The sequence below is a fragment of the Dryobates pubescens genome, chromosome 9, assembly GCF_014839835.1.
Source record: "Dryobates pubescens isolate bDryPub1 chromosome 9, bDryPub1.pri, whole genome shotgun sequence".
Lineage (NCBI taxonomy): Eukaryota > Metazoa > Chordata > Aves > Piciformes > Picidae > Dryobates > Dryobates pubescens.
The window spans coordinates 17,091,779-17,106,930 of record NC_071620.1 but is presented as its reverse complement, the minus strand read 5'-3'; the positions used below and the strand labels follow the sequence as shown (position 1 = coordinate 17,106,930).

At 45.4% G+C, this 15,152-nt stretch overlaps 1 protein-coding gene across 4 annotated transcripts in view; it reads right to left on the bottom strand.

Annotated features, from left to right (window-relative positions):
* Positions 1 to 3,845: 3,845 nt before the first annotated feature.
* The window catches only part of LDLRAD4 (low density lipoprotein receptor class A domain containing 4), a 339,191-nt gene continuing 327,884 nt past the window's right edge, over positions 3,846 to 15,152 (bottom strand). For all 4 annotated transcript variants that reach the window (XM_054164423.1, XM_054164424.1, XM_054164426.1 and 1 more), the window contains 2 exons: positions 5,906 to 5,959; positions 3,846 to 4,632 (listed from right to left, as the gene is read on the bottom strand). In XM_054164423.1, coding sequence (XP_054020398.1) covers positions 4,090 to 4,632; positions 5,906 to 5,959 — 597 coding nt within the window. In that variant the 3' untranslated portion in view covers positions 3,846 to 4,089. The remainder of the gene's footprint in view (positions 4,633 to 5,905; positions 5,960 to 15,152) is intronic.

Sequence of the window (15,152 nt, the reverse complement as noted above, 5' to 3'; positions counted from 1 at the left end):
AAGTATCATGAATCCTGTACGTGCCACACACCACAGGAAAGGGATCTGAACACTGCTCCGTTGACCAGACTTCATATTCCTCACTCACATCTTTACACAGCATGACATTCACAGAGCCTGCTTGAACAGTGCTGAGATGAACCCAACCACATCCAGAACTAGAGCCAAGTGCTCCCATCAGAAACTGGAAAAGAAACTTCTCTTCTGTTGCTAAGCCCCCTGCCTTTTCCAGCCATGCAAGACCAAAGGATAACACCAAAGATGATGCATATTTACCACCAAGACAGGAGCTGTGCCAAGCCACGTAAGGGAAAAAAAGACCCTTTGCAGTAGGATAGAGATCACAATGCTTTATTTCTTAAAGGGACAATTTAAAAAACCCCAAACCAAACAACTCGAAAGTTTCTGAAGTGGGGACCATCACTGGCCTGAATTTTGGGAAGATAAGTTACTAGACAAAAGTCAGGAGATGCAACCAGAACTCATGGGTCTGTATGACCTATCATACAGACAACTCCCCACACATTATGAGGGTTTTGTGCATCTCACATGAACCTAAACACCAGCAAGGAGGTGTTAATGGTTTGCAGAAATCTCTTCTAATTTACAATGCTTCCTTTGAGTGGTTGTGTAACAGAGTTGATTAATTCTGGATATTGTCAGTTTCCCACAAATGTTTGATAGGAATACTTATTTTCAGAGACTGCCAATTTCTAAGACCGACAGTGCCACCTGCTCCTGATATTCCTTCTTTGACCCCCCAACAAGGGCATTTTCCCTTTCACTGCAACTAAAGGAAAAATAGACAAGCACACACTATTGCAAAGTTACACTATTGACAGCAGAGATCTCTCAGCAGGGACCACTAATATTGACCAGAAAACACCATTTTTACTCCTGGAAGAGGACCCAAAACTAAAAGTAGCAGATTGGAAGCTCACTTAGAGCAAGCAATAGGTAGCTGCACTTTCAGAGCTGACAGGTCTGTTGGCTGCACATTAGCTCTGGACAGCAGAATAGTATGAGGAGGCAAAGATGCAAGAGGAAATGCAACCAACAGGTGAGCACATACTAAGTTGGCTGGGTTTTTAAACAAATCTTTTCTACAGAACTGGAACAGGTCACAGAAAAACTTCCTCAGTCAAGAAAGAGAGCACAGTGCACAAATCATACTGCACTGATGGAGAGTGCATAAACCCAGGGGCATACAGAGATGGGAAAAGATAGCAAAGGACTGTCTGCAAAGGAAATATGTTCCCAAGAGGTGACTTTGAAAGTAACTTCAAGGCTCACTTCACTGAGATCTGTGCATGGGGAAAAGTTGGTACTCAAGCAGTCCAAGCCCAGGGCCCAGTCCAGGTGTGCTCTGCCACAATGACTGAGTTTCAGCTGCTCTCACCTCAAGGCTTCTCAGCTAAATAATCCTCATTTAGGCAACAGCACAGTATCTGTGTAGGCACACACGTTCTCTGGCTTCAAAGCTCATTTCTAAAGGACAAGAGTCGCTGAAGACCAGAATCAACATTTGCTGCTTTGATCTTCTGCCCTTTTTTTTTTTAATGTATTACTAAGAATTATGTTCATAGGCTGTCTGCAAAGGAACTAATTTCACAGCTTCTATTCCCAGAAACCAGACATGACAAGAGCCTTAGCTGACTGACAGCCACCTAGTCATCTCCTTAACACCTGTCCTGTGGGTCTGAGTGGAAAAACCAAAAGTAAGAAGCAAATCCTACCACGCAATCTCTATTTCTCCCTTCACGTAACACATGCATCAGAAGGCAGTTTTACTCTGCATTACCAGCATGACTCACACCAAAAAACAATTACAGAGACAAACGAGGCTGCGTACTCAGACTAGCAGTTACACAAATGTTTTCTAAACCAGCATAAAACCAAATTACCTTTGTGAAGAAAGTAATTCATCTACACTGAGGCCTGTAAAACACACACGCAGACACGCACACTGTTTTGGCATTAAAACTCTGCATAGATCAAAGATGCACTTCAGTTTATCAGAGCCCCTGGTGTACAGAAGTCCTGCAGAAATCCAGCCTCCAGCCACGGGCCCAGGTGCTAGGGCATGGTTTTCCTCTCCCCAGAGCCCTCAGGGCACTCAGTGCCTGCTGCCCCTAGCTATGCACAAGGCTCAAGGAAATAGCAAAAGGTCTATGACACACTCATACACAAATATATTAGAAACTACTCAAGCTAAGATGCTAAAGGTTCTTACTTTTAAGTCCATCTCCAAAATGCATTTTAAGTGCAAGTTGTGCTTTTTCATGTGCTTGTGGTGCCACTATCACCATTTGTCAACTGCCTTCCAGTGCTGTGTGCGCTTCCACATAGGAACAGCCAGAGGACAAATGCTCCACGTGCCACTTTACAGGCAGGTGACACATTCCAACTACTCTTATGACTAGCATGGCAAAACCAGGGCTTATAGACACTTTGCTAACACAAAGAGCCATCTTCACCCACTAATATAGTCTTGCTGGCATCAGGCAGATGACACCCACAAAGAAGGGTTTCCACAACAGGGCCCAGAGCAAGATTGTTTGCAGTGGGAATAGCTGGTTCTACAAGCAGTGATACTGCAGAAGCCAGCACCACAGCCACAGACAATCTCAGTACTGCTGCGGAAACCGCACGGTGTGTGTGTTGGGGGGGTGGGTGTTACAGCTACAAAGGCCCCTTCACTTCAACAGGATTCATAGAATGGTTTGGGTTGGAAGGGATCTTGCAGATCATGTAGTTACAACCCTCCTGGCACTGGCAAGGACACCCTCCACTAGCCCAGATTGCTCAAGGCCTCATATCCAGCCGTGCTTTGGATACACGATGGATCTCCAGGACTGAACTTCAGTATCCAAAGAGTGAAACAGCGAAAACCACAGCGGAGACTGACGTGTTCTAACAGCATCGCAGGGGAAAAAACCCACCTTGCATTTTGAAACCATTTATTGCATAATGTCATATGTGAACTAAATACAACTCAGGCTACAGCGAGGACAAAAAAATAAAATCAGCTCTAGAACTGCTGAGTATTGGCAACGCTGCGCTATGAAAAGGGAAAGAAAAGGCAGCACTTCCTTGGAGTCAACGCAAATGAACGCATCTGGGGGTTTGTTTCACCATCCACAAGAACAAAGAAGTCTGCAAAGAAGCTAAACCCTAAAGTGATGGAAAGTGCTGGGATTTCCTGTTTGCCTTCTTCTATCCAAAAAGTCTCCAAGACATTTCACTGATGCACTGTTGTTTGAAAGCAAATTATTGCAAAGAACGAGCGTCCCCTGTGTTCCTTGGTTTGGAAAAGTCAAGAGATGTTAGGCTAAGTCCTGTCCCCTTTATATAGCAAACTTGGGGGGGGGAGAGGAGCAAACTCCTCCAGATTACTTCTGGGGCTCTCTCATCATTCCACAGGTGAAAAGACAACATATAGAAGAACTTCACATAAAACAGTTCCCTCATATATATTTTTTTTCTTTTTAAAACATTAAGATAGTGCAACTTTTTAAAACACATTTATCACAACACAAATTAATTCCTTGCATTCATCTAAGTTCTCAACTTTATACCTTGGCACACAAAACAGGAATTTTGTTTCATATTAAAGAAAAAACCAACCAAAACAATCCACACCCTGGGAGGAAAAACAAACAAAAAAAAGGAGCAAACTGGCCAGAATTCTTCCCCCATTTATCTAGCAAAACCACCTTCTTCCTTCTGCAGTGAGTATAAAATAGGCTGCACCAGCCTCATTTCTGTGCTAAGTTAACTTTTAGAATTAAATAATTGAAATAGTTTATTTAAAAAAAAAAAAAAAAAGAAAAAAAAAGAATAATATATCCCCCTCCCCCCCTCCCCTGAAACACTGCTCGTAGACAAACTGAATGGAAGTTTGTATTTCTTCCCATCTGCTTTGCATGCAATTCCCCTGAAAGGAATCAGAAACCAAGGCCTGGTGTGCAGGTTTGGTTGTACTGGGCGGTACCAGGTAACACTGCCGTGTGCCGCAGCTCGGGGGTCGTCCTCCGCCGCCCTGCTGCCACCTCTCCCCTGCAGTTCAGATGCACCCGGGCGGCTCCCTTAGACCAGGTTTCCTGGCTTCCGCTCCTGGCCTTTGCTGGGGACTATTGTGCTCTCTGAATGGTTCTGCTGAAACTGAAGTCTGCTCCCCCTCTGTGAGGAAGGAGGCACGGTGCTGTGCTGGTGATGGAAAAAAGAGGAGCCGGGGTAATGCCCCATGACCTCGCTGTACGTCGGGGGTGGCCCTTCCATCCTTCCGTTACTGCTATAGTTGGTTGCACTTATGCCCGAATTGCTGCTGGGTGGGCAGGGGCCCCCATTGTACATTGAGATGTCTATCAAGTCGCTATCAAAAATGGTTCTGTTGGGTGGTGCCCTGACAGATTCCCGGTTGAGCTCCATCTGCTGTTCTGGGTCCCGGAGCTGCAGGGTGCAGGGCCCTTGGTATGGCGGCGGCTCTTCCCCGTCGGAGAGGGAGATGGTTGGAGGAAGGTCAATCTCATGCTGCATGTAAGGGTATGTGGGCTGGAAGCGACTGAAACGGTCCCGCTGCATGAAAGATGGGGCGGTAAACCTGTCCCTGGACCTTGGAGCATACATGATCTGAAACAGGAAGAGACACACATGACTCCATAATCATAAGGTTTTTTCCAACCTAAATTATTCTGTGATTTTTGGATCCCATGTCTGAGCAAAGCACTGTGGGTGCTGCACGTTTATGAAGAACCAGTACAAGAGAAAACACTTCTGACACCTGCCTTGATTAAAGCCAGCAGATCCTGCGCAGACGTGCTCCCATACACACGTGTGAAAAGTACAGGTAGGAGCTGCAGGAAGGATCTAACACAAGATCCTTGAGAACAGCTTCATGAAGGAAGACCAAGACTTTGCAAAGCTCCTTCTGACATTAAAACATACAGAGCTGATAGAAAAGAATTCTGTTTCTGCACCTCAGAAACACTCTCAACAATGAACTAGCTCTACAAATATGTCCCAATACTGGATTTAAACTGCAGTCTGAGCCTCACCCTACTACCTCCTCCTGCACCACCACAGAACTAAGATGGTCATTTCAGTACATCTTGTAAAGGCCTGGCATATCTCACGCCTTCACCATCAGAGTGTATCAGGTGTCCTCCTCCACCTCGGTTCTCAGGCAAAATTCAGCCTCTGAGGAGGACCTGCAAGACTTCCGGCATGCAAGGGAAAAAAGTGTCCCCAGCATATTAAGCCCTGGAAAAGGTCAGGCTTTACAAAAGGAAGAGTTAAAGGTGCTTAGTGAGAAGATACTGCTCCTCACTCGGTCTATCCCAGATCTAGAGATCATCTTACATCTAGATCTGTCAAACTGTTCTTCTCATTTCTGGGTCCATGAAGGGTCTTTAAGCCCCCAACCTTCACAGATGCAAGGTCAGACACCAGTAGGATTCACTATTAGACACAGGTGAGCTGGGTCACTTGGAGCAACACATCCACAAAAGATCACTCAGTCCAGGAATCTGTGCTGGCCAGAAGACGGGAAACACTGGTGATAGGATATGTGCTGTAAATCCAGGAAAAACTGGTCCTGCAGCTTGCACTCAGTACTCGAACTACTGAACCACTGCATGAGAGAAATCTCCAACACCTACCTGTGAATGCCTACTACACAGCACAGGGAGCAATGAGCTATCAAGTTCGGTATAATTTCAGCCTTTTAATGACAAAAGTATTTAGCATTTATGGAATGGGAGTTAAGGCAGGCTCAGATGTCCACACAAACCTGACTGAAAAAGCTTTATTTAGTAAACAAATGCGTGTTTTTGAGGAGAGTCAAATACAAATAACAAGAAAGAGAAAAGCATAAGGGTGAGGGTAGTAACAAACATGTCTGTACCTCTGAAGCAACCTGGCGCGAAACTGAGCTTTCTGAAGGCCACAAGCACCCTTCCTGCAATGTAGAAAAACACAACAAAAGAGAAAAATTAGAGTACATCACTATTGTACTTCAAATACCACAAATTCTAGGAGCAGTCAGCTCTAAGGACTGCCTGTCTCTACCTAGAGAAAGGTGGCAAACAAGCAGTGTCCTATCCCTTACTTTCCAAGACTGGAGCAGACAGCAGCTCCGCACCCAAGCAAGGTAACCTAGGTCCATCTTGCAAGTGTCAAGACACCAGACACAGCCTCATAGGACATAGCAAGCTGATCACAGCTACGAGTGCATGGCACCACGCAGAGATGACAGGAGACATTTCAGCACTTATGTGCTAAGCAATCACTCTTCACCTCCCAACCTGTGACAAGGCCATGTCAGCACGGTCAGCAGGTCTGAAGAAGCTGACCTGCCAGCCAGGATCCCTATTACACACCACAGCCAAAACAGTTTACAAGGAAACCTGACATCTGTACCCTCAGTGAAGCTGACAGTCACTCCAAATCCAGGTATATTCTGGTCAAAACTGTCACTTGCCCAACTCCCACCATAAGCAGTAAATCAGAAGCTGAGCTTCCAGGCACCGGTTCCCCTCTTCAACCATCTCCCCAACTACCTTCTCAGGGCAAAGCATTTTCTCTCCCATGTCTTGAAAGGTTGTTCTGACACTGTACCAGCACTCAGGGCTGAATCAAAGGTTTAGCGCAGCAGTAAGTACTGCCATGGATTTATTTTATTGGAAAGGAGACATCAGAGCAGCTATAAAGCACAGAATTTTGATCTTGGTGGGGAAAAAAAGAAAATCAAAACATTGTATGATCATGACTGGGTTTGTTGTTTTTTTGTTTTTGTGGTTTTTCTTTTTCCTGCTAATTCAAATTTTATCAAGACATCAGAAATTTCAGGAGCAGGAAGGGAAATGCAAACTGTTCCCAAAAGCATTACCCTGAATAAACTACTTTTCACATCTTACTGTACTGTTTCTTATCTGCATAGCATCTTCCAACATATTTCAGATGTAAAAATAGATCTAACTAGATGTTCCTCCTGACACTCGGAGACCAAAAGCCATCTGTGATCTTGTCAGGAGAGTCCACTGAAGAGGAAAGCTGCTCTAAGAGGAATTTCCCACAGAATTCAGCTGTTAAGGGAAATGCTTTCAATAACAAAGCTGGTCCATCACTTCTCTTCTGTAGCTTTAGAGAACAGAGAGGGAGGCTGACAACTGCAATTATTTACAAGCAAGCATCCCTACTTGCAAAGGCCTGACCAAAGACAAACCTTACCTAGACTGATGTAGTTCAGTGCCTATATAAGGTTTTGTCAGTACAAAGACTTATAACTATATCTGCATGTATACCCACACTTGGAGACACCTTCCTTTCCAACCCTTCATCACCCAGATGCCTTCATTCTCAAATATCCAAGGGTGTATTTGCACAATTCATGACCCAGCAGGCTCCAAGCCTGTTAAAATGGTCAAGTAAAGCATACTGGTCAAAGCTGAAGTGCTCAATTAACTGCCCATGAACTACAGGCCATGAGCAGCCCAACAACAGGCTTCCGAGTGATGGTCTGAGGAATACAAAGCACATAGCTTCACGCTTACTGCAACTGTCTCGGTCTCTCCTTCAATGTGCTCAGGCTCAGAAAAGAGAAGGAATGGCAAAACCAATGACCCAAACTAGAAATAAATCCAACTGACCACCACCACTCAAATTACCTAAACTTCCTTCTGAAAGAGCTTCCAGCATGGAAGTGGAAACAACAATCCCCATCCTAGGTTTCATCCTACCTAATGGAGGACAACAAGAAGAGCCAAAGGAGATTAATTTTATGGAGAAAAACCTCCTTGTGCTGAGATGGAGGACAACCTGCATGCTGAGCCACAAACATCTAACAGAAACTACCTGCTGGAAGAGTGGAGTTGCCCCTTACTTCTACTGCTGTGCGACCAGGGTGTGGGATAGCTGGATCAGGAAGATGACACCAAAGGAGCTGAAAGCTTTCCCTGCTGGGGGCTAGCTATTTGAGGAGGTAGCTAGTTTGGGATGCAGCTGAACTCCAAGGCTATGAAATCCTTAGGATGCAAGGATGCGTAACACCGTGTTCCCTGTGACAGCGTGTCCTACAGCTCACCTGCAGCTACTCCCTTCCCTAAGGTTTCCTCTGGAGAGAGCAGCAGGCTAAATAAATGATTTGGCAGCAGACAACCCCCAGTGAGATCTCTATCCCAGGAGCCAGAGGAACTCCCCAAGCAGATGGCTGGGTTGCATGTGCTCAGCATGCCCACGCTTGGAAAATACCAAGCTCACACGCCACGTGCACACCAACCTTGCCATGTATACATGGTACATCCAGAGACACAGTACAGGATTATCTCATCACCACTAAAATAAGACTAGATATGGCCAGGTCCTAAAAGGAGAAGGTGAGGAGTTGATAAGATAATCACAAGATAGTAGAGGTTGGAAGGGAGCTCTGGTAATCATCAAGTCCAACCCTTCTGCTAAGACAGGTAAACCTAGTCAGCTGGTTTTCCTGTACTCAGCTACAGAGGAATCCTTGATACAAACTTATTGTACAGCAACCTGCAATGACACATAGAATCACATAGAGAGGCATCCTAAACTTTGAGAAGAGCACTATGACAATATGGGAAGAGATGTATAAAGAAGAGGAAAAGAAAGAGATTAAGAGACAATGGCCAACATGCCAGTGCTTATAAATATAGAACCATAAATAAGTATTTGAGGGATACAATAGCAGAAGAAAATCAGTGATGCTTAATATCACAGCCCAGATAAACCCTTATCCTGCCACAAAGCACATACACTCCATTAGGTACCTCTGAGCCAGCTGCTCTTGCTTGCTACTGAGCTGTGCAGATCCCGAGCCAGCCCTGAAGATGGAGCTGCACAACTCAGTAGCTCTGGCCTGCCTGCAACCACTTCTTTAGATATGTGTCCCTTGGCTAAAATGCCAAGGCTAGGAGAAAAGTTAAGAAATTATTGAAAGTGTAACACCCTGAAGCACTTGGCTGAATCTTGCCCTGGGATGCTAGAGTGGTTTTCTGCACTTTGGCTTCCATCAATAAATTCCATCTCCTCTACCGAAGGTAGCACCTGCTTATAACAAGAGAGACAGATTCAAACAGGTGCCTGCCTCATCTTCCCAATTTGGGTCTTGTTATTCATTCTGCCCTCCTGAAACCTCTGCATCCACCACAGTAGATTTAACATCAGCCTATCTCAAGTCTTCATTCCAAGGAAATCCTGCTTCCTCTGCACTGGGGAGGTATGACATAACCCAAGGACTGGTGCTTCCCTACCTTACTGTTCTTGAGGTAATGGCATGAGGTTGAGAAGAAAGGAAAAACATCACTGCTGCAGAAGGAAAGTATCCCCATGACTATCCTTCTTACTCAAGATGTAGATGGAAGAACTGGGACTGTCATGAGCAGTCTGCAGTGACTTACACCAAAGGAAAAGGCTGAGTTAGGGTTGTTCAGCCTGGAGAAGACAAGGCTGTGGGGAGACCTTATTGCAGTCTTTCAGTACTTAAAGGGGCCTGTACAAAGACGGGGAGGCTTTAGCAGGGCTTGTTGTGACAGAACAAGGAGTGATGGTTTTAAACCAAAAGAGAGATTTATTTAGACTGGATAAAAGGAAGAAACATTCTACACAGAGAGTGATGAGACACCAGCACAAGTTGTCTTGAGACGGTAAATGTCCCATCCCTGGATGGAGCTCTGAGCAACCTGATCCAGTTGAAGCTGTCTGTGCTCACTGCAGGGGAGTTGGACTAGATGACCATAAAAGGTCCATTCCAACCCAAACCAGTCTATGATTTCTTGCTCTTTCCTTGTACTTCTAATCACAGACCTTCATTTGACATCTAAAATGTTTCCCTGTGCTCAGGTCTGTGAACATCAAGTAAGAACTGACAGCATTTGTATTTATACTCCCTTATATGGTTTCTATTATTCTAAATACCAAGGTAGATTGAGGATAAAAAAAAAAATACTGTTAACTTCTTTTCACTCAGTGACTTCTCATCCTGCTTCTCATGCTGTGAGAAAGATGACCTCAGACACTGGCAATACAGCACAGCATGGCAACTAATCATCCACCAGGCCTGATACAACCTCCAGCCCCAGCACTACATAGACAGGCATGTCCCACCTCACCAATCCAGCATCGACAGTCCTGCTGGATGCCGCCTTGCACCAAGTGCCCAGACATTTGTACAGGTAGGTATGGGCAATCAAGGCTAAGCTGCAGCAAATACAATGTACTCTTTGTGTGTCTGTGTGCAATATATCATTTACCTGCTTCTTACAGGTTCTCAATAGCTTCAAGTTGCTCTTTCAGAAAGAGACTAAAGGTCTTCAGGCATGAGCTTCAGTATTGAAGAGGGAGAGCATGCTTATGCATTCATTCCCTGTACTGTACTCATTTTAACATGGTTAGGTTTTGGAGTGAAAAATCATAGAATCATTAATGTTGGAAAAGACCTTTAAGATCGAGTCTAACCATAACCCAACTACCATGACCACTAAAGATCATCCTGAAGTGCCACATCTAGAGGCTTCTTGAACACCTCCAGGGATGGTGCCCCCATCACCTCCCTAGGCAGCCTGTTCCCACACCTCACCATTCTTTCAGTACAGAAATTTTTCCTAATATCCAACCTAAACTTCCCATGGCACAACTTAAGCCCATTTACTCTCATCTTTTGCTAGATACTAGGGAGAAGAGACCAACATTGGCCTCACTCCAACCTCCTTTCAGGTAGTTTTAGAGAGCAGTAAGATCTCCCCTCAGCCTTCTCTTCTCCAACAACCTAAACAACCTCAGCTCCATTGGCCATTCCCCACACAACACACCCTCCAAATCCCTCACCAGCCTCACTGCCGAAAAAGGATGACTCTCCAGGGTAATTCCTAGCTCCTACAAATAACACCAAAGCAAGAAAACTCTTAGGGATCTAGTTCTGTCTTTTGCTGACCTTTGCCACTCCTGGGTTTCACGATAACTCACAGAAATTAGTCTGGCAACTAGGTTATGAAGTAACAGCACCATTTATTAAATCTAACTGGGTGATTACTTGTCTGATAATGATGGATTATTTAACTAGTTGTTGAGTTCTAAACATCAAGATAAGCCCAAGATAATTCATCTAATTTGTATTCTACAAAAGTTTACAGACTCTAGAATGAAACAGTTTAGGAAGATGACTTTGAGAACTTTTTCAAACAGTGTGGCTCCTGGAGCACACAGTGACATCCAACTACCCCTGCTGAGCATCAGCACATTGACAGGCAGCAGGAATTTACCAGAATTTTTAACTCAGGATAAATGACATGTAAAAATTGATGTTCAATAAGAAAAAATATCTTCAAACCATAATGAAGCAAAAACATGCTGGTTTGGGCTGGGATAGAGTTAATTTTCTTTACAGTAGGTGGTATTTGGGCTATGCTTTGGGATTTATGCTGGAAACAGTGTTGATATCACAGAGAGATTCTCCTTACTGCTAAGCAGTGTTTGCAGAGATTCAAAGCGTTTTCTGCTCCTCACCCCACTCCATCAGCAAGTAGGCTGAGGGTACACAAAAAAGTTGGAAGGGGACACAGTAGCAACAGCTCACCCTAACTAGACAAAGGGATATTCATAGAACCACAGAATACCAGGGGTTGGAAGAAACCTCCAGAGATAGAGACTGAGTCCTACCCCACTGAAAAGCAGGACCAGTTCAGGCAGGTCACACAGGAATGTGTCCAGGTGGGTTTTGAAGATCTACAGAGAATGAGACTCCACAACCTCTCTGGGCAGCCTCTTTCAGGGCTCTGTCACCCTCACAGTAAGGAAGTTTTCTCTCATGTTGAGATGGAATTTCCTGAGTTTGAGTTTATGTCCATTGCCCCTCATCCTATCACTGGGTATCACTGAAAACAGACTGGCTCCATCCTCCTGACAGCCACCCTTCAGATATTTGTAGACATACCACAATGTCATGCTCAACATATAAAGCTGGAGGAAGGAGGAAGAAAGGGTGTTTGTAATGATGGTGTTTGTCTCCTAAGTCACTGTTATATATGACAAAACCCTGTTCTCCTGGAGGTGGCTGGCACCTGTCTGCCAATGGGAAGTGGTAAATGAATTCCTTGCTCTGCTTGTCTGCATGGCTTTTGCTTTCTGTGTTAAACTGCCTTTATCTCAATGAAAAAGTTCTCACACTCTTACCCTTCCCAGATCTAGTAGAGGATGCCCCTGCTTACTGCAGAGGGGGTTGGACTAGATGACCTTCGGAGGTCCCTTCCAACCCAGATCATTCTATTGTTTCCTCCCCAACCCCACTGAAAGTGTCTGTGCAGGGCTTAGTTGCCAGCTGGTGTAAACCACGACAACTCCATACAATCCAAACTTTTGTTTTTACCGATTAAGGAGACTTACAGTAAAGCAATTTAAGTTTCTGAGAATTAGAACTCTGCCTGAAGTTGTTTGAGAAAAAAATAAAGTCAGTTCTTCACTTTCTGAAGTGCTTCACAAGAGATGTCCGCTCTTCTCCTCTCGATTAAACTCAGATGATACAGCTACCTGAAGGGAGGCAGGAGCAAGGAGTGGGGCAGCCTCTTCTTGATGACAAGCAACAAGAAATGGTTCAGGCTGTGACATGGGATGTTCAGGCTGGATATTAGGAAATATTTCTTCACTGAAAGGTTTCTCAAACATTGGAATGGTCTGCCTAGGGCCATGGCAGAGTCTCCACCCCTGGAGGCGTTTAAGCAGCATGTAGACTTGGCACTTAGGGACATAGTTTAGTGTTGACCCTTCAAGCACTAGGTCAAGGGTTGGACCAGATGATCTTGAAGGCCTCTTCCAACCAGATATATTCTGTGATGATGTTCTTTGCTATGTGCATACCCAGGCACACACACGGAGCTTCTTTGCAAGTGCAAAAGTGCATTTTCTGATGGCGGCCCTAGGTGGCAGTGGCACCCTACAGCTTATTAAAGCCGTGGCTTCAAATGCTCCGAGACCGCACAGGGACTCTTTCCTCCCCGCTTCTTCCTGGGAGAGACAGGCAGCTCTGAAGATCTCATTTCACCTGCCCAACACAAGCACACCGAAACTGTCACTTTGTCCCCAGCAGAATCTTAGAATCACAGGAGTTGGAAGGGACCTCTAAAGTTCAGCTAGTCCAACCCCCTGCAGTGAGCAGGGACATACTCAAGTAGATCAGGTCACCCACAGCTCTGTTGAGCCTCACACCCTGAATATCTCCAGGCTTGGGGCCTCAACCACCTCTCTGGGCAACCTGTTCCAGAATGACAAGTATTCCAGCAGGATTGCTCCCTCCTTTGAAAACTGTGTTTCCCCAAGGCCAGGAAAGGTGACAGCCTCTAGCAGAACAGTGCCATGTACCAAGGAGAAGTACTAGAGAGAGATAATAATGGAGAACACCAAACTTCTCACTTGTAGTCCACCTGACTCCCCACACTCACAGCAAATATTTGTAATACTAAATGCTTTAAAGCTTTTGTCTCCCCAACTTCACAGCACCTTAGCACTAATCTCCATCTTACTGAAGTGAAGGAAGCAAGTACTAACACTGTTCCTCTTTTAAGTGGAGATAAAGCAAGTTGCTCAAGGTGACACATTGAGTCAGGAGCCACCCAAAGCCAGTGCTACCTGCTGATTTCCTAGATGTTCTTACCCTTGTCAAAGATGTCCTGACTTCATTGTAGTATACTTCAAAGAGCAGCAGCCAGGGCACTTGGGCTTGCCTCTGCCAGGAGGGCCAATGTCCCTCACCCAGGCAGCAGACAGCACAAGTCTGGTTCCTGCCAACTGATGCCTGGAAAAAGGTTTGGCAAAGCAGAGTGGTCTAGAGCACTCACACTTTCTCCCAGCTATAGACTACACTTCTTATTTCCACTGGGATTGGTTTTCTTTTGCACATGCCAGTAAGAAAACAAGCCAGGTGGGGGTGGTCTATTCTCCCAGGCAACCAGCATCAGAACAAGAGAAATAGTCTCAACCTGTGCAAGGGGAAGTTTAGGCTTGATCTTAAAAGTTTTTCACAGAAAGAATGACTGCCCATTGGAATGGGCTGCCCAGGGAGGTGGTGGGGTCCACGTCCCTGTAGGTGTTTAAGAAAAGACTGGATGAGGCACTTAGTGCCATGGTCTAGTTGATTAGTTAGGGTTGGATGATCGGTTGGACTTGATCTTTGAGGTCTCTTCCAACCTGGTTGATTCTGTGAATGAGTAGACCAGGGATGCCAGCAGGGCAAGAAGGAATAATGCCAACATCAGTGGGGAATAATTTTAAAGGCCAAGAGGCAAGACTAACATTTGAAATCACCAACAAATCCCTGCACTTGTCGTTGCTGAGTGTTTTCCATCACCCTCCTGACATTCCCCTTTTATTCTGAAGTAGCTGTTCCAGGAAGGAGGGCAGCATTTTTACAGCTGTGCTCCTGGAGCCTGGCATTACCAGTGCAGGTCCTAATGCAAGCTGACTAGGCCTAGCAGCAATGCTGCCCTTGCTGCTGGGAGGCAGGCACTGGTCGTGCTGAGCATCTTATGTGATAGATGCAGGGACTCTGCTGCCAGGAGTGGGCCTGGGGCAGTCCAAGCATTCAGCACTCCATCATCCACTTTGTAAGGGGAAAAAAAGATGCAAAGACAGAAGTCACCAGGACGAAGAGAAGGAATCAATTTAGGAATATCAGAAGCTCATTAAGTACCTCCCTGTAAGTCACTTAATCTCTTTTCCCTCAACATCCCCCTGGAAGTCACTGGTGATGACACTAAGAGTTAATCATCAGAAGGGAAGATTTATCTTGGGTTTATCCCAGCAAACAGCAGAGTGCTGTGGCAGCCACTCAGCTGCAGCTACCTACATTCTAGCAGGATGGTTCTGGTTACCAGCATCACTGCCCTCCCAATACTTCAGTCCTCCCAAGGCACAACTAGCAACACAACACACCTCCCCTGGGACACCAGACACACATACCCTGTGCACATATGTGCCTTTCCAAGGCTGACACATTGACCTGTCCCCAAAACCCCCAGCACTGCCAGCAGCACCAGTCACTCCCACAAAAGAGGTTGTGTTATCCTAGTGAAGCAGCCTTGAGTATGCTCCTGGTATATTCCACACCCTACAATCCTTCACATCCACCTCAGGTGCTCTGC